Consider the following 25,206-nt stretch of genomic DNA (forward strand, 5'->3'; position numbering starts at 1 on the left):
GCTGCGCCGCGGGCGCGCCGGGGGGGGGGGCCGGGCGCCGGGCGCGCAGCCAATAGCGAGCCAGGGCGGAAGCGTCGCGAGACGTGGCGGGGCAGCCGCCCCGGCCATTTTGTTCGGGCCGCAGAGCCGGGAGGCCGCGGCCTGGAGGAGGAGGATGCTGCGGCTGCGCTGCAAAGCCCGGAGCGGCTCCCACCCGCTGCCCGGCCTCACGGCGCATTCCCGCCTCCGGGAGCTGCAGGCCGCCCTGGCCGCCCTCACCGGGGTGCCCGCCCCGGCCCAGCGCCTCCTGCTCGGCTTCCCCCCGCGGAGCCTGGACCTGAGCGACGGGGAGCGGCGGCTGGGGGAGCTCGGCATCCACTCAGGTGAGGGGCGTGGGGACTGCCGCTTCCCTGGCGGGCGGGGCCGGGGGGCTGCCGCTGCCCGGGCTCAGGTGACAGGCCTGAGCCTGGGGGGCTCCTGGGCGCCCCCATCGTGGGCGGGGCAGCTCGCCGGCGGGGGGGGGCCAGGCTGCGGGGCAGCGCCTCCTCTCCTCTCTCCTCCCTCGGGCGCGGGGTGGGTGGTGGGAGTGGTCCCTAAAGGCCGAAGCCAGCTTTCGCGGGGGTGAGTCCCAAAGTGCAGGGAGGGTGCTGTGTGCCCCGCCGGGCACAGCTGGTCTGAGGAGGGGGTCCTTGGCCTGTGTCTGCTCTTTCTGCCTCTTGAGCCCTCGAGGACAAGATGGGTGGAGGGGAGAGGATTGCGCATAGAAGTATGTGGCTTTTGGCACTTGAATTCTAGAATGGAGGTTGTCGAGACTGTAGGGCTAAAAGTATGTTCAGGTTGCCCCTCTGAACTCCTCTGATCATGCTCATGACTCCCTGAAATTGCTATGGCTTAGTATGCATTTCCTTTGCATGGCTTATTTCATTTCCTCTGCAAATATTAAAACTTTGAGCCTGCTTCAACAGTGTAAAGAACATATAGCAAAAGCCGTGGGCCTCTCTGGTGTAAAAGGCAATAGATGTTTAAAAACAACATTAATTTTCTACAGCATACAGTGGTGTTCCACAGCTGAAGACAGGAAGAGCAAAAGAATGCCATACCTAACTGAAACTGCATTTCAGCAGATTATAATTACCTTACCTGAAACTTGGTTGAGACATTGGGGCTACCACCCTTTAATAAAAAATTGATTGCAAAATAGTGCTGTCAGTGACTGTTGAACCTGTTTATCAGCATCTGTAAATGTAAACATCTTCTATTTCACTGTCTCTAAAGTAGGTTTTCAAGAGACCCTAAAATGAAAGGGATTGAGTATCACTCATCTTCCAGATTTAGACGGTAAACTTGAAAACATTAACCTCTGTGCTAATTTGGAGACTCCAGTACAAACCCTGTGTCTTTATCTGAACCAGCAATATACAGTGATATCCCAAACCTACCATTATCTTGTGCATCATGCTGTGGCTTCTTATGTAATTTATTTAATCTGTAATGCTTTCTATTATGGTGATCTGATTCCCTCAGAGAACTGAGGCATGATATACTGGAGACTTTAAATGATTTGCTTCTCTGTATTTGCAGTTTTTCCTTTCTATTTGTAGTGCACTTTGGTGAATCAACGCTGCATTTCATCTTCCTAGTCCTCACAATTCTTGATTCTTTATTTTTGACAGGTGATACTCTAATAGTTGAAGAGGACATGACCAAACCCAAGACTGAGTCACCTGTAGTTGCAAAAAGGAGTGTCTCTACTTTGGTCAGGGAAGCACTGCCTGTACTTGCAAGGAGGGTTGTTCCAGCAGATAACTCCTGTCTCTTCACAAGCATATTCTATGTGGTAGAGGGAGGCATTTATGATCCAGCATGTGCTCCGGAGATGCGCAGTCTTATAGCCCAGATAGTGGCAAGTGATCCAGAGTCCTATTGTGAGGCAGTACTAGGGAAAACCAATGAAGAGTATTGTGAGTGGATCAGAAGAGAAGATACGTGGGGAGGAGCCATCGAAGTATCCATTCTGTCTAAGTTTTATCAGTGTGAAATCTGTGTAGTTGATACACAGACAGTCAGAATTGACCGTTTTGGGGAAGATGCTGGCTATGCTAGGCGGGTCCTTCTGATTTATGATGGGATTCATTATGATCCACTTGAACGTAAAATCCCTGACTCAGACATCCCTCCCCTGACCATTTTCTCAACAAATGATGATGTTGTTCTTGCACAAGCATTGGAATTAGCAGATGAAGCCAGACGAAAGAGGCAGTTTACGGATGTAAATCGCTTTACACTAAGATGCATGGTGTGCCAGAAGGGTCTAACTGGACAAGTGGAAGCCAGAGAACATGCCAAGGAGACTGGGCATGCGAACTTTGGAGAAGTGTGACATCTACATGAGGATGGTTACATCTACTACCTCACTGCTCCAGAATAAGATTCTGGGTTTTCAGATAAGCTGTATGTAAGCATAAAAAACTCCCTCCACAAAGCTTGAAAAGCCCTCTTAACTTAATGATTGAGACGCACAGGTTTGTTATGGTTAGTGTGCAGGTTTACAGATAGTGTCACTACTGCATACCTCTCTTCCCAACTAGTTTGAAATAGGTAACTTGCATGCTGATTTTTAAAGTAACTGGCAGCTGTTTGTTGTATGTTAGCAGCTAAAAGTCCTGATTCCTGAAGAACCTTATTTTCTGATGGAGAAGCTGCTGTGTGACATGGCTGGACATACACACAATACTGTACCTAGAGTTAAATAGACTTAGAATAACACAGTTGAAATCTAAACTCTGAATTGTTGGGTTTAGTTATCTTTCAATACTTCTAAACTGGTCTTACAGTTTAGCATATTCATGAGCCTATCAGCATTTTGTATGATGAGTTACATAGTAACTCTTATACATTCAGGCGATTTTTGCAGCAGAGATGCCTACAGTGCATACTTCATATAGAAAAGGTAACACCAAAGTTGCCCTGCTGCTTTAGGTCAGAATGAACAAAAGTAGAATGTACAGTCTGATAGTGGCTGTACTGAAAGCTTTTTTAAAATTAATGAGTAGAGTTAAATACCCAATAAACTTAATATTTTTCCATAGATATTACTTGAAATGTAGTTTAGTTGCTTGAAAATTAACTGTCAACCCCTCTGTTTACACTGCATCCGGATGTTGGCATGTTTCTTGAAATACTTGGATCCTCAGTAACAATATGATCTCAATTCCAGCAAGAAGGAATTACAGTAGTTCAGATTCAAATTACAGATCGTATTGGTTAAACATTAAAATCTAGTTTTGCTAAAATGTGGCTGATCTTGTGCCCACGGAAAGTGTTAAGCTGTACCAGGCTCCAAATATTGTGTTAGCACTTTTTAATCTTTGGTTCTCATTTTTTTACAGGTCAAAGGCTTATTCTTTTTTCAGAAGGTCAGAGCATTTATCCAAAAGGGAAAAACTTGAAGTTTCTTCGTTTGCATTCTGCCAATGCCCGTTAGCTTGCTTGATTTCTCTCCAGTGATTAAGTAGCAAGACCTCTATTCTAATAAGGAATGGAGTAGTTTTTCATAACAAAATAAGCTAGGTAAAATGCTTTACTTCTGAAATGACAAAAGCAGGGATGTCAAAACTGGTACAATAAAGAAATCTCACCTTATGGGGGATTGTGAGGCTTAATGTAGCGTGCTTTGAGATCTAAATTAAAGATGCAGTAGATGTGCATATTACTGAAATTATTTTTTAGAATGCCTCAATGTGTATGTTAAGGCATTTAAACTCTTTTAGCCATGTTTTCTTACTTTGTTTGGGTCTGAAATACCTGCTGAATGTTTGTGCAAATGGGGAACAAAGATACAGATCTTCATAATAAAGTAGTAGTGTCTCAGGTTCGGGAATGGAAACTTCTAGTTATTCAAAGACAAACACCAGTTACTAAGGCTATCCTAGCTAAAACCCTGATTCAGGAAAGCCCCCTTAAGCACCTGCTTAAGTAATTTTCTGAATTGGAGCCCTCATGCATATCTAAGCGTAGGGATTATTCTGTGGACCCTCAGTGGAACTAGGAATGTGCTCATAGTTACATGTGTATAGGTGTCTTGCTGGATTAAGGCCTAAACAAAGTAGTATATAAATAGTATAATTACCAAGAGTATAACGGACCAGAATTTTTACTTGGTATTAATTACATTGCACTCATGAGTTTGTTACAGAAATCAAGTTAGCTGCCAGTGTTAAGCCCACTTTGCTTTTAGTCTTGTTTTAAACTGTTTTTAATGCTTGACTGGAAGCAGATGCTTAAAGCTAATGTAATGAGACAGTAGTTCAACAGAACATGAAAGATACTGGATTATAAATACTTGAGATGGAATTTGGGTTAGTAACTACATCAAGGGACTGTCACTCCTACGTTATATTCCCAACTGTGTCAGTGAATGGGTGACACACCCTGGACAAATTGCTACACCTCAGTCTGTATATTCATCTATAAAATGGGTATAATACCTCTGTGAGGTAGATATTGAGGCTAATGGATTGATGATTGTAAAGTGCTTGGATGAAAGATGCTATGTAAGTGCAAAGTACTGTTGTGTGCCATGTCAGTAAACTGGTTTTTGGCTTTTGCAAAATCCTTTAGTTTTGTGCTCTGGAATCTGCAATATAAGACTTCATAAATCTTTGCATACGTTGTAACAGAGTCCAAACTTTTATCTGCAATGGATCTCTGAAGTGGATAGCATGGTCACAAGTGTTTGCCCTGTTCTAATACTTAAAAAAAAAAAGTCTGCTTTATTTAATTGAATCTCTGCTATATTGTTTAATGCAAGTGTCATTCTCATTGCTTGAATGTGTTTTTAGTTACTTAGAAAATCAGATGGATTTCAGTCTGAAATCGCCACTGAACTGCTGTAATACACTAAAAATATCTGAACAAGTAACAATTAACTTAGAAAAATTAAGATGTTGAATTTTAACAAAGAGCAGAGTCATTTACAGAATCTAAATTGAGAGCTGGAAAGTGGTCAGTTACCTTCTTCCCAAGCAGAAAATCTAAATTTTCGGGGGGGGGGGGGTAAACTAAAATATATATATTTGAAAAAGCAACTTCACTTGTTTTCTCTTACGGTAAGATCTTATAAATTTGTGCTAGCTTCATTATAGCTGATTCTACTAGCATCTGTGTGCCCTTTTTACAGTAGAGACATAGAAATATGAGTGATTTCCTTATCTTAGGGGAATCAACCTGTGACTTTTTCAACACCTCTCTTAATTGAGTTGTACTGAAGCATTACTACTTTTAGCTCCAAGATAATAATTGTGGACACTTTATAAACTTAGTTGTTCAAGACAGCATGGAACTGAAGCTCAGGTAATGCATTTGGTGGTGAAGCTTGTCACCTGTCCATAATGACCCCAAAATACCATCAGATGTGGACTGATGTCCTTACAACTTCCCCAAAATATTATTAGCACTAATTTCCATGTGTTTCAATGGAATTGAACTAATTTCAATGTTTCAGCTGAGACTAGGGATTGAATGGGCCATGGAGACTGAACTTCCTACCCCAGAGGAAGATTCCTTTGTCAAGGTTGAACATTAGTATCCTTTTGAAGCTGGCCTGTGCGGGACTACTACTCTGATTAAATTATAGGACTTCAGCTTCCAAGTTGCCAGTCTGGCCCTTTTCACCAGCACTCAATTCTTTTTCCTGAAGAAGTGAGGAAAGAAGCTTAACCTACTCTAATCATGTGGCCTTTCACAAACATTTTATATTGCATGAAGAAACGCACATCTCATGATTTTCACAGCACTTTAAAAGCTTGTCAAAGTTTACATGTTTAGCAGTGTTTTGCAGGGACCTAGCCTGACATAGGTGTGGTGTTGCAGTAAAATAATGGACAGTGAACAATTTCTAAAAATCTTGATACTAAAAGCATACCTATGTATTCCAGTGACATAACATCCTGTTTTATCATTAGCACAGGTTATTTTTAAGTATATTTCTTTCAATGTGCCCCATATTGCAAAACTCATTATTGCACCAATAAAAATGTGATTTATGCATGCGTATTTTTGATGTAGTGTTCATTTGTGGCTCAGGTCTTGGGGTTTAGTTATAGTGGTGGAAAAACCTGAATAAGTGAATGGAGCATGAATTAGTCTTCACAAGCCACTAACACACACCTGGCCCCTTACAGTTAGCTAGTTCCAAAGGCAAATAAGTGCTTGTAATATATATTTTCTGTAGAATTCATGGACAAGTAGAGTTTTGAGACAGTCAAAACACTATCGCGTTCTTGTAAGATCCATTGAAGTGTGACATTCAACAATGTAAAATTGTTTTTCAGTGTATGAAAAATAAATCACTTCTAAATGGAAGTGCATTTAATATAGTCTCAGCCAGGGGTTTGGTAGAGCAATTAGATTAACTTTTGAAACTTGGACTCTATAAATACTGCATGATATCTTTTGTAATGTAAATGGAAAATGCATCGAATTCACTAAGGAGCCCTTTCTATGAAGCATTTTTCAACAGCACTAGATTTATGTAAATTCATTCTGTAAAACATTTTCCAAGCTTCCACCTTCAGATCCCCTTCTTATAAAACTCACTGGATCTGCAAAGGCTCTCACCCTCAAAAAAGGTGTGCAAACCTAAGAGGTGACTCCCATATGTTTCTCAGATTAGCTAGGCACATGAAAGAAGTTCCCAAGTATGGGGTTATTACCTGTTTCAGTAGGTACTTGCTGCCTAGAGGCCTGCTGTGTAGAATTAAAAGGCATTAGAAATGGACTAGAAGCCCTTTATCCTGCTTTTGAGACACTCCATCTAAGAAATGGGACAGCCCATCTTCCCTGCTAACACCTTATCCTCTCTGCCTTGGGTTAAGAAATGGATGATTAAAATTACTGTGGACCAAAAAAAAAAGGTACAGGAGTTGTTACAGTGTAGCTTTGTTGTTACCCACCTCTGTTAACCATGTACTTTTTTTAAGCACTTCAGTTCAAAAAGCACTTTTTGACTAAATGAAGTGACTTTGCACAATCTTTAGTGTGCTAGTTACAGACTGTTAGCTTTGATACTTTAAAAGGAGTTTGTTTTGGACAAGAATCAAAAGACCTGGCAGAGTCTTCTCTTGTGCATAAGGCTGAGAAACGGATGCGTGCAAAAACCATGGGGTGATGTCATACCTTCAGTGAAGGCAATGCAAGTTTTGTCTTTAATGGAGGTGTTTCACCTCCGGTTGCTATATTGTGCCTTGGTAAATGCTGCAGACAAAGTTGTCTGAAGCATACGGTGCATGCATGAAGCACTACACCACACTGGAGTTTCAGTCATATACGAAAGGACAAAACTGTATAATTTTCCCACTCTTGATTGCAAGAGATTTAATATATTGTAGTTAAATTTAAAAAATAGAATACTTCTTACCAGCCGGATTAGACAATGTAACCTTTAGCAAATTCAGAATACTACTGAAAGGCGCATGGGATGTAGTTAAGGTAGAAGGGCACGGTTGTCAGAAGCTAAAGAGAGGAAAGCTGTCCCAGATGGCAAGAGACAGAAAAGGAGGCTTTTGGTGTCACAAAATATCGTGTTAGTAACTTGAGTCTACTATGCACACAAGTTCACATCAGAATCCTGTCATTACTTGTGGCATATTTGTCCAATTGTATTTTCCAGCGTTTTCATTCAGTATGCCATTCCTGTGAGGACTATACAAAAGGCAACTTGTACATCTGAAGCCTTTTGAGTTTGCCATTTTGAACATTGCATTATTTTACTTTTAAATCTGTATGATGCTGTATATTCACGTTGTTTATAATGGGAAAAATAAAGTGAACAGTGTGTTGGGTAAACGATGTGTCTTCTGCATAAGATTTTCACTGGTTGCTTGGTGTACAAAAACAATGGTATAACTAGAACTATTACATGGGTTTTTGTACAATGAGGTCTATTTTCTAAAGCATCAGCATACTTGGTCAATTTCATGCACTCAATGTATTTCTCATTTCTTAACACCAGAGGGTGGTGTTAACGCATCTTCCTATTCAATTTGTAAATTTTATGCATATGAATGATGAATAGTCTGTGCTCAGTCTATCTGAACTAATAAATTTGCAAGATTGTTTACCCCAACTGAGTACTGTAGTTTGACAAGTAAAAATCCCATCTTCTCCATCCAATCAGGATCTGAATGACAAGTACTAGGAAAAAGAAAAGGAGTACTTGTGGCACCTTAGAGACTAACCAATTTATTTGAGCATGAGCTTTCGTGGGCTACAGCTCACTTCATTGGATGCATTCAGTGGAAAATACAGGGGGGAGATTTATATAAACAGAGATCATACACACTGTAAGGAGAGCGATCACTTAAGATGAACGAATACCAGCAGGGGAAGGAGGGGAGTTACTAAATTTTGAACTGCATCTGTATTAGGGCACCTATTCTCCCCTTGGTAAACAGATAGTTTAACACTAATGAGCATCCAGAACTACATATGTTCTTACATGGCCTTGTCTTCAGTAGGAGAAAAGGTATGTGTAACCAATGTTAAACTAACCACATATTACGAAGCTTATGAAGAAAAGGCAGTTGCAGTTTTAACTCATTTCAGCTGGCTTTGGTAAACCCTATAGAGGAATCTGTCCCGTGCCAGGGGGTTTTGTAAGCAGCCTTCTTTTCCTTGCAGCAGAAATCAGTTAAGTGCTCTCCTTCATGTGTTGAAAGTGAAATTTGCACTAAAACCCATTAAAGAGTCTGGTACTATATTTCTCTAGTTGACTGCCTACATTGTCCTGAAAATGAAGTACATACACAAAATGGTATGTGTGGGGCAGAGTGATATGCTCGTGATGATCAAAACATTTCCTCACACATTACTATATTTTTGCAGCAAGGATTGTATTGCCTATCAAAATTAAGTCCATGTTAACTGAACATCCTAAGCAGTTAGCTGCCCCACAAAACGTTGGGAACTAGCTTCTATTTCTAGCATAATTGTCATTCCGTGACTCACTTAAATGTTTGTTTTCAGAAACACACTTCTAGTTTTTGTACAATGTATTACTAAAAGCTGCATTGCCCTTTTTAACAGGACATAACTTGAAAATTGTAGCTACACCTTAAATGTAAGCAATCTGTCATCCTTTCAGTTTTAAATGAGATTGGGCCTCCAGTTTTCACTATTACCTTCCTGTTCTGGCTTGGACTGAGTGAAGTAAAACAACAGTGGAGGGGTGGGGAAATCACTGCGTTTTTACTCTGATTCCAAGCACCATGAAGCTATTTGTAATGAATGACTGGCAACCAAGTAGTTGTTAAACTTACATCTTCCCAGCTTGACAATCGCTGCAGTGTCCTTTGTACTACAGGAAAATAAGAGGGGGAAGAGATCGTACTGTAACTTTGTGCTGGAAGTCAACCCTTGAGTTCTAACTGTATCTCTAATTCTCACTACTTCTGACCATGGGCAAATCACTTAAGTTCTCTGCCTCATTTTATTCCTTCTGTAAAATGGGGGAACTTAACTATCTCACAGCCATGTTAAGGTTCAGTAGCATAACATATTTTGAAAATGTGAAGTGCTATATAAATGCTATCTGTTAATTAGCATTTTGCCTAATTAATTGGTTTGTTGGTACTGAACTGTATTCAGTTCACAGGAGAAAAGTGGAAATAGCACTACATGTAGGTGACTAGCCCAGCCTGGTAAGATATCTTATTGACAAGGTTTCAGATGAATTATTTGTATTAACAGGGTGAGGTACACTGAACCTGTTAACATGTCCAAAGTCCTTTTGTGTTGGGAGTGGGGTGTTTGCCTATGTCATTGTGTGTGCTTCATACTGTATGTATAAAATTAGGCACAGCTTTCGATTGCCCCTGCCTGTATTGTTGGAGGAAGGACATGAAAAACAACTCAGGTTCTCACTAATGCTCATGGATAGGGTCTTTAGTTTCTGTGCAGTCAAAAAGGGTCTTTTTTTAGGCCTACTCCTTAGGGGTGCTGCGCACTTGATACTTTAGCGGGAGGTAAGAGTGGTAGGCCCCTTGCAGATCAGGACCTAAATTAATAGATGCTAGGATGTGTTTAATTCACACAGAGGGTATCATGCTGCGAGGCTTCTATTTTCAAGGAGCGAGAACTATTTTGAGTCCTTGTGCTATCAACACCTCTACTGATTTAGTAGGACACATGGCTCGGAATATCTACAAAAGAAAATTCTATTTGCACTTGCAATGGGTAAATACGTTTTTCTGATTACTTAACTTGCCTGCTTCAAGAGGAAAAATAGGCAAGAACCAGCCAGAAGCTTGTCATAGAGCAAATCACCTAAACGGAATGTACTTTAACTGGTTGAGCCACAAATTTGACTGTATTTTGGGCGTGCATATCAAGTGTTAAAATAGGTCACATTTTTATTCAAAGGTAATTAATATCAAATATATTTATAGATTTAGTACAGTCAATGTTTGTACCCCTTCCCCAAAAGGAACCTTTTTGTTAATTATTAAGCAAGGAGAATGTGCAGCTTGTGGAAAGCTGTTGTGTATTCTATTTTATTACCAAACCCACAATAATTGGAAGAAAAATATCAAAACAAAGAGGAATTGTAAGCAGTTTGTTTTTCTAAATGCTATTTTGCTCACTACTGAAAGGTAAAATTATTTTAAAAAAATTTTTTCCCTCCAAAATGTAAGAGAAATTCCATAAACCACCTTCTAATTAAGGGGATTAGGAAGAAACTGTACTTAGGGGCAGGTTATTCCATGATTGTCCACTACAGAGTTTTTTGCATCTTCCTCTAAAGCATCTGGTGATGGCCGCTCTTGGTAACAGCAAACTGCACTAAATGATCCACTTATCCAGGCTGGCAATCCCTATTTCTCTAACTAGAAAGTGACTATAAACAAGAGGGACATAAATCTAATTAATTCATTAGTGAAATGCAAATAACTGAAATTTTTAAATATAATTTGCTATATGATATTAGAACTAGAGTGAAGGGATTTTTTTAAATAAATGACTAAAGCAAGTATGATATTGCAAGTGGAACACCTGTAGATGTCAGTGGAAGTTTCAGGACTACAGGATTGGACCACAATTAAATTTGTGTCCTTTGGCTGTATAGTGTATATGGAAAAGTGTGGCCTTCATGTGTCTGTGTATGGAACAACACTGCTGCAGACTATACGAATCCTGCATGTGCATAATGTATATTTACAGCTGTGTAGCATAACACCAGGCACATGTGCGCCTGAATTTACAACAAGAATGTTTATGCAGGAACATTAAATGTTACATAATAGTAATTGTAAGAAAAATATCAGCTCTTTTCTACAATCTTCTGCTCAAGGTGAGGCAAGATACTGTTTACAGCAAAATAAAATAAGCAGCTCAGGATATTTTGAACATAGACATATTGCTCTTAGTTTTAGGGGAAGAGAGAAATGGTAACATGTATAAACATTTCCAAAAGCACGCAGTGTTGGCCTAACTCTGCTCCCAGTGACGGCAATGGGAGTTTTACCATTTATTTCAATCGGAGCTGTGTTAGGTCAATGCTGAGTGCTTTTCAAAATCCCACCCCGTACTTTTAAAATTATATTAACTTTCAAGACCATGTTTATTAGCTGAGCAATTGGTAGCTAGATGGGCAAAAGCTAGATGGGCAAAAGCTTTCTTCCATACAACCAACACTACAACTCTTTCCTCTACAGATCATCTTTAAAGAACATGGATGCATAAAACACCAATTATTATATACCAGAGAAAGAACATAAATGTCAAATCCACTCAATTATACAGGCAACTCTGACATCCAGCCTGATTCTCTTCCCAGAGATAACCACCTGGATCTCTCAACTGGTTTTAATGCTGAAATGGCATTAATTCCTCCAGGTAACTCTCTGCAACTGCCCCTGGGGTCTCAGCCACGTGGCAGCAAGCTGTATCCACTGTGTTAGTGTAGAGGGGTGTCCCTTCTTTTTGAATCCATGGCTTTAGGAGACTGCTCCCCTTCTTTGCTCTCTGACCCCCAGACCTTCTCCCATTTGAGTGGAAGATGATCTAGAAATGCTGAGAGGTGAATCTCGGTGCTGCTCTGGTCTAGCCTCCCCTTTGCCTTAGTTTTTTCTACATGGCTCTGTATGGCTAAATAACCTTTCCACCTCACTATTCAGGGTAGTGCTAAGGGAATACATGTTGGCATAAAAGCAGCTCCTTTATTTGATAACTGAAGCTCGTAACCCTGAGTGAGCCTGTCAGCCAGTGGATTTGAGTGATGGGAGTTTGCTGCTGGGGTTATGCTTGGATTTTTTTGGTGGCTGGATGTGGCAAACCTCCTTGAGCAGATATGAGCTGTCTTGGTGAGTGGAGCATTAGAAATGAGCCCCACACTGCTCGCCCACCAGAAGGGGTGTAACTTTAATAGTAGCCGCAGATGCTAAAATCAGGGAAGCAGAAAGGGACAAATCATTTCTTATTCTTTTAACAGCTCCTACTGCACAGCATAGAGCCAGCTGAATGATTCAAGGGATACCTCAGTCTGAAAATAATGTCTGGACTCTCTCTTTGCCTAATGGAGACAGACTGCAGAGGTGACATGTTTGTTAATGGGGAGGAGCGGGGGAGATGCTACCAAAGGAGATGCCTTATCACTTCAGATGACAAGTGGCTTTGAATGAGAAGTGGAAGGTGTTTGGGCAGGAGAGGGAGTGAAACCCTGGGATGTAGAGAAAGTATCATGGGCGGAGGGAGCCAAGAGGATTGAGCTTTGCACAGGACCCATGGCTCAACATTCAAACCTCCCACTGACGAGGCTGCAATGAGACAGAGGTGAACCCTTAGTTTTGAGAAGAGGGTGTGAACCAGAAAATGTTCCATGCACTGAATTCCTGCTGACCAGCCCCACACGGTGAGGAGGGTTGGTAATTCAGCTCCATGGGGGCAAACCAAACACAAGCCATTGTGTAAAAAAGGAATAGATCTAATGAGCTTAAATTTAAAAAACTTATGCTAATGGAGGAGCTAGGTTAATTATGTTAAATCAGCCAGCCATATAGAAACTGCTCCCCCTCCTCACTTACAGAATTCTTGCAGTGTCTTTAGTGGTGGAACACTCATAACTAGCTTTATCATCTTTCCAAGAAGTGTTCTGGGATCTATTCACAGGTGCAAGCAGGATTTCCACCCCTTGTAAAATGGGTAATTCCAGCATATAGTTTATTGTGCACTTTCCTGGTCTCCAGCATGTTAAAAATCTAGTTTCCTCCCTTCCAAGGCTGCTTCATTAATGTTTCACTGAATTCAGTTAATGGTTAGGAAAATATTTCTGTGCTCATCACCATCTGTGATTGCTGCAAGAGTGCTTTAATGGCATTTGTAAATAGGGTTTTTTTGCCTTTTGCAATATGTAGAAAGTGCTAATGAAAACGGCAGAATCATGATGGGAGGTGTGTGCGCTCACACACTTACTCTGCTTCCTCTCCTGCAAAACACAACACAGCGACTCTCAGTATGCACTGTGCCAAGGCTAACCCAGGAATTCCCACTGGGCCAAGGTCCCCTTTGATGTAACTGTTGCAAGTTACACTCAGGGGAGTTTTGTCAATGAATGGTTTGCACTGAGTCTGCAAGCCCTTATGCACGTGAGTAGCTGTTACTCACAGCAATGACACCACTGAGGTCAGGGCTACTCACATGAGCAAGAGTTGGCAGAATCAGACCCTCGGGCTCTAATCCTGTTCCTGCTGCAGTCACTGGGAGTTGAAGGCACACGGCAGGGTCAATACACAAGGTCAAATTAAAATCACTGATTTCAGTGGCATTACCAGCTTGAGTTGTTTGACTCCAGCAGCAGCTGTTACAGCAGTTTGAGAGGAAGGTGCTCTTGTCTAAGAGCAATCAGTTGCTTATATGGCTGAGGGAAAGTTTCCCCTGCTTGAGTACTGTCGAGGTTCACAAAACAGTCAGGAAGCAGGAACACATATTGCATTAACTCATTGCTGTGGATGCTAGGTTTGCTACAAAGACGGTTAAAGGAGGTGCAGATTATTAGGATATCTCTAGGGGTGGTCCAGTCTGGGAAGCCTTTAGTGATACATAGAGACAAGCTTGTTTCACTAGCAATCCACACTTTTATAGCTGAGAAAAAAAAAATCATCCTATTAAAGCTCTTCTGCACTGAATGTAAAAGCTAAGCTACTTAACCACATAAGAGAATAAACTTGCTGAGAACTAATATATTCACTGCCACACACCACTAAACACCTCACAAGAGAGCTAATTACTATGTACACATGCATTTTGGTCAAGGCTACGAGTTTGACTCCTCCAAACGTCACTAACTATGCAGAAAAACACGATGCCAGGTTAAGGTGTCTCCTGTGAGACCTATTTAAAATGTTTGAGACAGAGATAGGAAGTTAGAGGGATTGGGGGCAGCAGAAATGAAAGGGCTGCTCGGTGACCCGTAAGAAGTGGCTTGGTTGTCTCAGTCTAGTTGAGGGAGGACAGGTGATCTTACAATAAGAAACACCATAGCAACTGGCATACCTGGTCAGTCTCAGCAAAGTTGGAAGGCAATGGGTCTATTGACCGGGGCTGTGGGGCAAAAGACAAGGAATCAGGACTTCAGAGTTCTTTTCCTAGCTCTACCATGGAGTCACTTTGCCTCAGTTTCTCCAGCTATAAAAGAGTCATGGTAGTACCTTTCTCACAGGCATAATTAGAGAAGGATCATAAAGCGCTTTCCCTCAGATGAAAGTTGCTCTAGGCATGCAAAGTATCAGCATTCTGAAAGGATTGAGTCAGCCTGCAACTGACCTCCTTAGGTCCAAGCAAGAGGCATTTTGTTAGCATACAGAGATGGGGAGCTTGCCCCACCTGTACCTGTTCTGTGGACAGAGGACTAAAGCATCCTGAATTAGCCAGTCTGCACACCTCAGTTGCACTAAGCTATTGACAAAGGAAAAGGGAGAGAAAATGGCCCAATTTAGGAGCAGCGAAGAAGCTTCTCATGACAGTTGAGAAATTAGTTTAACTTACATTTGTTCACCGATCTCTTTCCTCCCCCCTTCCCTCAGCTGACTATAAGAGCCCTTTTTGCTGCACACTTAGCCCCTCTCCAGCTGCCACAACGTGTACTCCACCCTCTGATCTCATTGGCTGTCACAGCAAGAAGCACAGAGTTTTGATTAGCAAAGAAATCTTTCGTCCCACCCCAATGTCAAGCCCCTCCCTCCCTCCTTATTTTTGAGAACAGCTGGAGTGAGAAGTTGGGAGGAGAGTTTGTGATTGGGTGGCAGTCAACAGTAGGGTGGGTGAGGCATACCTGTCCAGGTAAGTCAGTGATAGGTCATAAGCTGAACAGAACAGGAGGGGTCTGTTTGGGGTTTTAGTTCCTTGCTTAGAGAAACAGAGACTTTTGATCCTTCTCTCTCTCTTCTAGTTAAGGTGAGTTAATATCTGACTGAGCTGTATTCATTTAACATAAAGTGGAGAGATTCTAGGACAGTTGGGGAGGAGCTGGGTGGAAAAAGAGTTTGGGAAAGAGCTTTGGAGTCTAACTCAGATTTCCTCCCTGCCATTTCAATATCTACTGCTGCAATCTGCCTGCTCTGCAGGGGCTGCCGGCCAGGTGAAATCCCTTGGGGGTACAATTTCTGGTATCAATAAAGCTTTCTAGATTTCTCACTGCTTCCTTATTAGTGCTTGAAAAGGTTCCTCTGCCACCAGCTTGGTGACAGAAGTTAAAAGCTTCTAATGAGTGACAAGTAATAGTTTATTTTGCATAGTCTCTAGGGAGAAGGCTGGAGAGAATGGGAGATAAAACTCACAAGGGTGAAATGTAAATCCCATTGACTCGAATGAAGTCAGGATTTTACTCTGGATTTTTAGCTTCTAGAAATTAAAATGGTTTTATGATCAGTAGTGGTGGTGGGTGTGTGTGTGGGAAGTCTTTAATTTCTTCTAATTTAGAAGCACTTGGTGTTCTTAATACAGTTTCCCATGCTAGTTAGAAGCTAACAAGAAAAGCTTTTATCAATTAGATCTATTTATGTAACCAAGGGGAATTGGTAAGACAGTAGCTCTCATCTCCTTTCAGCTTGAGCCTTGATACCTCTGATCCTGTTGTAGAACTAAAGGAGTTGCAACTTTAGCTACCAAGAATTTTAGTTACACTGTTTTGTGCCTGTGGAAGTGGTCTGTTGACCAGGCTCTTGTCCTTTGCACCTGTGTGCAAAGTGCGTGTTTTGTGTACTTGCTCTGCCCTAGCCAAAAAAAGCTTCATGAATGTGTTGTTCAAATACCTGTGTCACTAATACTTGTGTTAGTAGTTGCATTAAAAGCTGCCTTGACATACAGAATTAAGTGTTGCCTAGCCCATTGCTGACTGAGGGTCAAAGCTTTGAAGGGCAGTTGTAGCAATCCAGCTACCAGCATTTATTTGTTTTTTGGGTGTGGTTTGTTTTTTTTTTTTTTGGTTAAACTTGATTCTTGTTGGAAAAATGGCTTTTTCCTCAAACAAAAAAAAAGTAGAAAAGCTGGGCATTGTTGAAATTTTGTTCCTTGTAGTTTTTAAAAATCAAAATGGTTACTGAAATGTAGTTTGCTGGCACTTTTTTTTTTTTTTTGGTAGATGGGAAAGTTTTTGATAACTATTTTGAACCTTGCAAAAGGGGAAAAACCTCACTCAATTTTTCTTGTCACTTTTTGACCAGCTATAGTGGGTTGAAGTTCATGATGGAAGATCATGAGGGGGGGGGCGGAAACAAGAAGGTAAACTCAAATTATTATCTTTCCATTTTTGGTACCTTTGATCTGCCCCATAAGCATGTGTGTATGTCTTGGTAGTCTAGAATGCTTTTCTTCCCCAGCTTTGCCCTAAAAAACAAATGAGACCTTGTGTAGTAATCATGCAACTCTGTATAGTGGTTAGTTGTATATTTTTGTAAATGCCACACTTGTGGCTGTGATACAGATCCAGGTGAACTTTTTGTTCCTAATAATTAGATGAATTTAGGTTTCTTCACAAACAGTGTGACTTGTACCTCTTCATTTTGAACCTAAAGCTCTTGTGCTCAAATTTGGAAAGCCTGTATTTTGTTTGTGATGTGTAACTGGTCACAGGGCATTGTTTCTGTTGTGTGGATGACTAACGCTTGTAAACAGGACGCTGGCTTGAACTAGCCACTTCAGGTTTCAGCCATCACGCAAGTCAGTGTAAGACTGACTTCCCACAAAAACCAATTCAATCCTAAATATTTATGGGTGGGGAACTAATGAAGAGCTTACAAGTACCACTGAAGGAAACTTGTGGGTCTCATTCAAACTAATGTTAGCATGTGGCTTCTTGCATTGTTAGCATTACTAAGTCATAGATCCCATGATGTCCTAAGAGCCCTTATGCTCAACCTGGTCCTCCATATTGCCAAACTGTTGGACAGCTGGCTGTATTGTTTAAACACCCCCCCCCCCCCACCTGCTTTCCTAGACCAAACAGTGGTGGTTTATTTAAAGTAATACTTAATCGAACATTTAAATTAAGACTGCTGTATGCATTGAGGGATCGTATCTCCTGTGGTGTGTAATGGAATTTATTCTCTATCTTTATTCAGGAAAGATTTAAAAAAATTCTCAGTCTGACTAATCCTGTATTACTAGATGTGGCTTCCTGATGCTGTTTATTTAATAATAATAATAAAAAGCCAGCTGCCACACTGCTGAAAGCCCCACCAGGTTACGCTACAAAGAATTGCTTTGCCTTCCCTTCTGATGGGTAATGCTGGTTGTATTTTTAGTGGATTCAGTATTTGTGGCCCAGCCCTTCTCCTCTCTTTGATGAATAGGCAGCATGCATCTGGAAAATATGTATCACTTTTTTAAAATATGCAGTATCATTGAGCTGTGTTTCACAATGTTAATATTTCATGTCTCAGATTTTATGGCTATAAATAACTACACTTTTTTAAGCTAACTTTTAGCCTTTGTTAACCTGAGTTAATCACACACCTAAATCTTTAGCAGCGCATTCTAGTGTTAAGCCATCTCATTCTTGGTCAACATTTGACCTCCATTTCATATCTTCACATTTGCTGAAATACTTGGCGCTTTCTCTGCCTCCATAAAGCGTTGTCACTGGATACTGTACATACAAACTTCTCTAAAAGCAACATGTTTAAAACAACCCTCTCGTCTGAGCTTGCCATCAGGTATAAGGAGCTGGAAGTCTCTTGGGAGCTAATTACAGATAATACACTTGAGTTTAGCCTCTATCTTAGACATATTAGCCTGGAAACATTCAAATACCTGCTGGTATATCGGGGGAAGAAGTGACCTCTAGAAAAGCAGCCATTGCATATGGGCTGTGCATTCATCAGTTACAATTTCCTAGCTATTTCTTTTACTCGTGACATTCTCTCTGCAGTGGTCATTTTGACACGTTGGACTTAGAGGGCTTGTCATACAATAATTCACAAAATAGGTTATATTTGCACCACATTGACTGTAATGGTCCTAACAAATGTGGGTTAGAGATCTGATCTTAGTCTAAATACCAGTTGCCCATGATGGGAGGGAACGATATTGATCAGCTGCTGGATGACTTTTAGAATGTGTAGAGGGTGGAGTTGGCAATTTTATGATGTAGGGCTGGTCACAGATTTAATTATTGAGCTTGTGAGAGTGTGGTCACAAGGCAGCATGGTCTAGTGGCTAGAGTAGGGAGAGAAGCCAGTGTTCCATTCTCAGCTCTGCTACTGCCCTGCTGTGGGACTTTGGCAAGTTGTTTAGCTTCCGATTGTTTATGTGGAAAATGGGGATAATTCACTCCCGCTTTGCATAGTGCTTTAAATCCTAGGATGAAAGAAGAGTTCAATGTTTTGTATGTAACTGGAATTTCACTGATCCAAGGAAAAATACATCTGCATGTGTCTCTGAATTTAAACTTCCATCTTTTTTTTTTTTTAAATCAAAGCTCTCAGTACACCCACAGTCCCATTAAATGAGTTACTAGAGTTTATCTGGGCCTCTGAATCCAGTTTCACGGAGACCCTTAGCAGACCTAGGGCTGTCTAAAGCAAGACCCTTTCCTCTTAGCATTACTGATATGTCTTTCTCCAGTGAGAACAAGGAACCTCTGAGGTGCTCTTCTTCACACAGGCTATGCCATGAACACACCCACCTAAACTCATGACTTAGGTAAACAAGCACCTCTCCCTGTGGCAGCTGACAAACTTGCATCATTTAGGTGTGGGGTGGAAAAAAACTAGCACCTTGCAAAGAGGAAGCTTATGGTAAAGAAATATGCTAACCAGTTTAGTTAGCAGGCTGGTAAGATTTAGCCCCACCTGTTAAACTCTCCAAAATACCTTGGCTATGTTTTTTCAGTCTTGTCTATGCTATGAATTTTACCCTCTTCTGCCAATGGATGCAGTTGAACCAGCACTAAAAATTGTTTAAAACAGCAAGTGGAGACGAGGACAAAGTGGTCAGCACAATTTCAGAAATTGCTTCATCGCATCCTAGCATGTGAACTGAGCCTAGCTGAGCTGAGAACTAACCATTGCATTGCTTTTGCTCTTTGGCTTTCTTTTCCCTTGCCAATTAATCACTACCTTACCCATGCTGCAGAGACCCCCTAGACTGTCAGTGGATAGCAACAGCTTGTGATCACTACCAAAATGGGCTCAATTTGAATCAACGGCATTTACCCTATTACAGGTCTATTGAGCCTTGGAGTCTTCCAGATAACTATTTTAAAAAAAAGTCACTAACTTGTGAACAGTTCTTCAGAACAGAAGGATGGCCACATCAAACAAATCTGAAGTCCTCATTGCTTCCCTAGAGTTGAATGCAAATATAACTGATGTGTCTGATTTGGTGCGAGTGAGTTCCAAGCATAACTAATGCAATACTGAGCACATCATGCTCTTTCTGCAGCTTGAGTTGGAACTACTCTACACCTGCTCCTGGAAGTTCTTGCCGTGGTGATTTGTGATATGCCGAAAGAGGATTTGTGGCTAGGGACAGCTGGTCAAGGTTCTGGCAGTTGTGACAGCATGGTCAGCACTATCTCAAGCCACTCTGAATTTGTAAGTAAACATTTTAAGTAACCTTTATTTTCCAGGGCTAGCAGCTGGTGGCCCTGTAAATTCTGAAGGAGGGATTCTAGATAGGCAGAAAGTGCTGTTCTAATTTTTTAAATACATATTTGTACTGGGGTAGCATAAAGAAGCCCCTGTCATGGATCAAGACCCCATTGTATTAGTTACTGTATAAACATGGAACAAAAGGATGGTTCCTGTCCCAAAGAGTTTGCAGTTTTTTCATTGATTCTCTTTCTCTGGTATATTCCAGCAATCAAACCATGGTGCAGCACAAATACAGGCTATCACTAAGCCTAAGCAAAGAGAGTGAAGCCCAGTCCTACAAAAGACTCATCACCACAGGCATGAATCAGTACAGCCGAATTGTGATGCCAAACTCCTTCTCTGGCTCCAAAGCAATCGTAACACTGCTGCTCTCAGTCAGGCACCCTGGGCAGTTGAACTGCGATGGCATTGCTTAAGAGTTGTACATTATGGAGCTCCCAGCTGGTAGCACAATAGAAGAGTGTCGTGAGAGACCCATGCAGTGGCAAACATAAGTTTACAAAACAAGCTGATCACCTGCTCCCAACTGATGTGCAGGTTGGCTTGGTCTGTGTTTGCTGACGTGCTCAACTTTGTGTAGCTCAGAATGGCTTGGCCAGTGGGGACTATCATTTTGCCTCTTCTGAATTGCTAGAGCCCTGAATCCAGCCTGGGTTGCGTCAGGGGGCCGGGCCCATGCACTCCACTCAGTACGTAGGAGGAGTCTAGTTGGCTAGATCTCCTGAGCGGGACCAAAGTGTGACTAACTATAACAAAGTTGACTCCAAGTTAAGCTAAAGGAGATGTGTATTAAACCACACTCCACTTAGATTTAATTCCAACTAAGTCAGTAATGAAACCAGTGATTGATTTGGCCCATTAAATGGTGAAAATCATGCATTTGCACCCATCCATTAGTGCTAGTTTGCAAACACATTTCAGGATTAGGGAGACTAATTACTCCTCTCTGACTTTGAGCATATTGCAATGAACTCACTACAGTTCTGTACAGAACAGGCCCTCCGTGCTATTGCACACCAGAAATAGACCTGTGTATAACTAAGAGGGATGGACAGACTAGTTGCTTTATGATACCAGATCCAGCTTGATGCTTTTTTCTAAAATAAGGGAGTATTCCCCCACCCCCCCGAGGTGGAGGCTTGTGTGTCATGATTAAAACATGTTTTCCCTTCCATGCCTTCAGTTTTATAGGCATCTAAAGCTGCATTGCAGAGTTGAATAACATCTTCCATTGGCCCTGAAACTAATGTTGATGTAACACAGCAGAAGAGTTGCTTACGGTCCAGTGATGATTGAGACGGATCCTACAGTGCTTCTATAAAAGATGGGGGGTTACAGAGCATGGAGAGCAGCCATCATACTCTTAAGACCTCTGAATTTCTGGATGCTTAGCCACATTTCCAAAACTCAATATGTATGGCTGATCCATACAAATGTGGCCTGTCTACAGTACAACTAGCCAGACAAATGTGTTACGGGATTACTGATGCTTCAAAGGAAAGTTAGTGGCTGCTGCTGGGGGCAGGATTCTAATTGCTTGATCAGGAATGGTAGATCCTCAGAAGCTGTTTAATTATACTCCCAAATGAGGATGCCCTTAAGTAGTGCTTCTGGTAGTGTGGCTAAGTTGTTGTCACTTGGCAGACCGGCAGTTTCTGGGTATTCAACAGTTAGATCCTGTGGGAGAGAGCTGTCCTTGGCTTCATTTAAACTATAAATTCGATTGTAAACCGCATTATGCCTAATTTCCCCATTGGTGGTTTTGTTTTTTTCTTTTAGAGTGATAACAGCTATGATTATTTATCTATCGAGGAAAAGGAATGTTTGATGTTCCTAGAAGAAACTATTGATTCTCTGGATACGGAAGCAGACAGTGGGGTTTCTGCTGATGAGACTGATTATGCTGAACGTTCTGAGCTCCCCAGAACATGGCCAAAGAGAGACTTTGTTCCAAAAAGTAAGGTTAAAACTTGCATTCTGAACCCCAGAGAACTCAGGGCCTTCTGTGACCAGGACTGAAAGCCCTGTGACACAGGAAATCTTAGAGGGGACAGAATGTTGTCCCAGCTTCCCTCATACAGTAAACACCTGGTAGTGCACAACTGACTAGAAAAATCTGTGCTGGGGTAGGGAGAAGGGACTAAAGTTTGTCTGTCTCCAATGCACCTAGTGTAGATTACCCTTGGAGAAGAGCCTGCCAGTTGTCCTGGTAAAGGTAAATAGCTAGTCTGCAAAAGTGTAGGACAAAATATCTATATGCTGTTTACACTAGGACTCATCAGGCAATCTGTGTGTCACTAACCGCAAACTTAATATCTTTGCAATAAGAAAATATATTCACCTCCCCAGCGCTAACATCCCCCTCATAAATTTTTTGAAGTTGGGTATCTTGGCTCTATTCATTGGCAGCCCTATTAAAAAGGCTAGCTCTGTATGTAACTAGTGGGTGGTCTTGATGCAATGCTCTGCACGTAGGTGCATACTTAACACTTATCTTTTTGTCTAGATTTGGACAGTGGGCCTCTCACTGAAAGTTTTGGTCAGCTACATGAAGTAGAACAAAAGGGTGATAAGCATGGATCGCTTCTCTCAAGTTCTGCTCCAGGGGTGGTTACAAGCTCAGGCTACCGCAGCCTTCCAAGGAGTGTCAACGCAGCAAGCGCACCAACCACCACCAAGGTTTCTGTCAGCAAAGCAACTGACCTCACTGATGGTCCAACTCCAACAGCTCAAGAGACAGGGAAGTCTTCGTGGAAGATGCCCAAGGAAATGGGGATTGAGGACACGTCAAATCACCAGCCCAGAGTGAGTACTCAGATAAAGCCATCAGACTTGGAGTCTGTAATTATCCACCCCCCTGAACCCTTCCAGGATCCCAGAAGCAAGGGATCTGCTAATGGCAGTGAAGACAAACTACTACCTGAGGCAGCAACGGGGAATGAGGCTGAAGTTGCACCACAGCCTTCTGCTCCAGAGAATGCAAGGCTGCCTCTGAAAGAGGAGAAGAAACATGAGAGAGCCACTGATCCTCAAGGCAGCCAAGGGAAATTACCCTCAAAAGAAGCTTCTCTGGATTCAAACATCAAGCCAGGGCCTCCCACAGCCCCAAAGCCAAGAAAACTGCCACCAAATATTATCCTTAAACCTAGCAAAATCAGACCAGCACCACTCTTAGACCCTAATCACAATAGAAAAGGGCCTTCTCCATCTTCACCCAAGTACAAATCCAGCACCAGTGACTCTTCTGTGGAAAAGCAGGAAAGAGCCAGGTGGGAGGCACTGGAGAAGTTGGGACTCCTACATGATAAAGGAAGGGAATCTAAAGTCCATGTTGTCAGACCTCCTACTGCTCCCAAACCAAATCCTGTCCTCATTCCTAGGGCTGGTAGTAGGGATAACTTAAACAGTGATGATGGAACTGATGCTCCTATGAATGAGAAACCTGATCATGCTCCAGGTTTAAATCCAGCAGAGCGTGCGGCTCCTGGCTTGAGCCAGACAATCAAATCCAACTCCTTAGAGCATTCAGGCATAGGTCTGAGCAGGGAGGACCAGAACATGGACAGTAGCTCGCTTGGCAAAACATCAGTCTCTAAGATGATGGCTCTCAGTGTTCTTAGGAATAACCGAACACGCCCAGCTTCCCTTGGCACAAGGGAAGACTTTATTGAATTCAAAGCATCCAAAACTGATAAGGAGCTGGGGAAAGGTGACAAGCGCAAATCTTACCCGTTGCTGAAGTTTCCCCGGCCTACTTGTGTCAGTGTAAAAATCACCCCTAAAGGAGCAAAAGATGAAAACCGCCGGGAGGCTCTGAAAAAACTTGGCCTACTGAAGGAATAAACAATCCAACACTTTGTGCAAATTCACCTATGTTTTTATGCTATGAATACAGGAACTTCTGTCCTTCCTCTTAAGCAAAGTGGGACAAACTGTTTGGGTGAACGCAGCAAAGTCTTGGAACAGGGTTCTAGGCACACAGATTAATTCTGCACACTCTGAACCAGCAGCATGAAAATGAGCATCTTCAGAGTTTGATTTCTACCCCTCCAGGGCCTCAGGAAGACTGGCCTGAATTAATACTGCCATTAAAATTATTCAAAGCTTCATGCTAAATAGACATCACATGTGTATATAGTGTGTATAATTATTTATATGTAATGGGAATAAGTATATGGATGGAAACATTCCCTTAAATGTTTTATTGCATTTGCTCCCCTAAATGTTCACTGTTTGGAAACCATGAACTCCTGGCATGTGGTTTGGTGGGGGGAGGGGCGTGGAGGTAGCCAATCTGGGAAAGACAGGATGGCAGGATTTGGCTCAGGGGTGGGTGGGTGTTAGATATTTTTTTTTATTATTATTATTCAACATTTATTCAAAGCTTTCTGGGACCTGATCATTTCATTGGGCACATGCACGTACCTCCTGAAGCCAATGGGAGTGATGCATGTGCAACTGCTAGTGTGATCAGGACCTGGATATTTTAGCCCAGATAGGAGTGAGAAGTAAGCGTGCTTGATGCTGCTCTGCCAGTCACCTTTCAGGCAATCGAACTTGTGTAGGTAGCAGATTCAGAACTGCTGCCCAATATGAGGGGGGAAAATACAGATGAGTAGAAGTTGATGATGTTGTTGTTTTTGCTTTCATGACCTTTTATCTGACCTCTGGTTTATTATATCCAGCTGTATGAGCAAACTACTGCTGACGCCTTGTGTGCTTTTAGGTTATGCCCCTTTTATCTTAGAGGTTTTTTATTTTGGTAATAAACTATTTTAAATGGCCAAATGACTATATATTGTGGATTTCCTCTTTTAAAAAGACAGTATGTTTCAACAGTTGGGAGGGTAGGAAGAACAAGTTTTATTCTTAAATGTCCTCTCAATCCAGAGCAGTTGAGCCAATAAGGAACCTGTTACCTCTGCACTTGAGTGGTAGTGGAACTTTTTAGGTTCTAGTTTAATGGGGTATTTACGTCCATTTCTAGAATATGGCAGCGGTTACTGGTCTTGCTGTGAGATTAAGTGCAACCCGCTAAAGTGAGCAGGGTTGTGTTGGACGGTGGCCAGAGCAAAACTTG

General features: G+C 41.8%; 2 protein-coding genes across 8 annotated transcripts; both read left to right on the plus strand.

Annotated features, from left to right (window-relative positions):
• Nucleotides 1-5: 5 nt before the first annotated feature.
• On the plus strand, nt 6-7,824 carry YOD1 (YOD1 deubiquitinase). The gene is made up of 2 exons (XM_084611229.1): nt 6-362; nt 1,653-7,824. Exons 1-2 carry the CDS (start codon nt 155-157, stop codon nt 2,357-2,359), a joined length of 915 nt encoding a protein of 304 aa, XP_084467355.1. The 5' UTR covers nt 6-154; the 3' UTR covers nt 2,360-7,824.
• Nucleotides 7,825-15,256: 7,432 nt separating this feature from the next.
• LOC311510903 (specifically androgen-regulated gene protein) lies at nt 15,257-24,905 on the plus strand. Of its 7 annotated transcripts, none has more exons than XM_084610990.1 (5): nt 15,293-15,312; nt 16,695-16,752; nt 19,915-20,066; nt 21,906-22,083; nt 22,633-24,905. In XM_084610990.1, exons 3-5 carry the CDS (start codon nt 19,974-19,976, stop codon nt 23,967-23,969), a joined length of 1,608 nt encoding a protein of 535 aa, XP_084467116.1. In that variant the 5' UTR covers nt 15,293-15,312; nt 16,695-16,752; nt 19,915-19,973; the 3' UTR covers nt 23,970-24,905. The 7 variants fall into 7 exon arrangements, with proteins under 7 accessions (XP_084467119.1, XP_084467113.1, XP_084467116.1 ...); XM_084610991.1 differs by lacking the exon at nt 15,293-15,312 and adding an exon at nt 15,352-15,426; XM_084610987.1 differs by lacking the exon at nt 16,695-16,752 and having other exon boundaries at nt 15,260-15,312.
• The last annotated feature ends 301 nt before the right edge of the window (nt 24,906-25,206 follow it).

This window comes from Lepidochelys olivacea (assembly GCF_965140295.1).
Source record: "Lepidochelys olivacea isolate rLepOli2 genome assembly, chromosome: 21".
NCBI lineage: Eukaryota > Metazoa > Chordata > Testudines > Cheloniidae > Lepidochelys > Lepidochelys olivacea.

Coding starts and splice junctions, on each gene's coding strand:
- YOD1 (XM_084611229.1), top strand. CDS start 155: ATGCTGCGGCTGCGCTGCAAAGCCCGGAGCGGCTCCCACCCGCTGCCC. Junction 363..1,652: donor GGAGCTCGGCATCCACTCAG/GTGAGGGGCGTG, acceptor TATTTTTGACAG/GTGATACTCTAATAGTTGAA.
- LOC311510903 (XM_084610987.1), top strand. CDS start 19,974: ATGCCGAAAGAGGATTTGTGGCTAGGGACAGCTGGTCAAGGTTCTGGC. Junction 20,067..21,905: donor TCTCAAGCCACTCTGAATTT/GTAAGTAAACAT, acceptor TTTTTCTTTTAG/AGTGATAACAGCTATGATTA. Junction 22,084..22,632: donor GAGAGACTTTGTTCCAAAAA/GTAAGGTTAAAA, acceptor CTTTTTGTCTAG/ATTTGGACAGTGGGCCTCTC.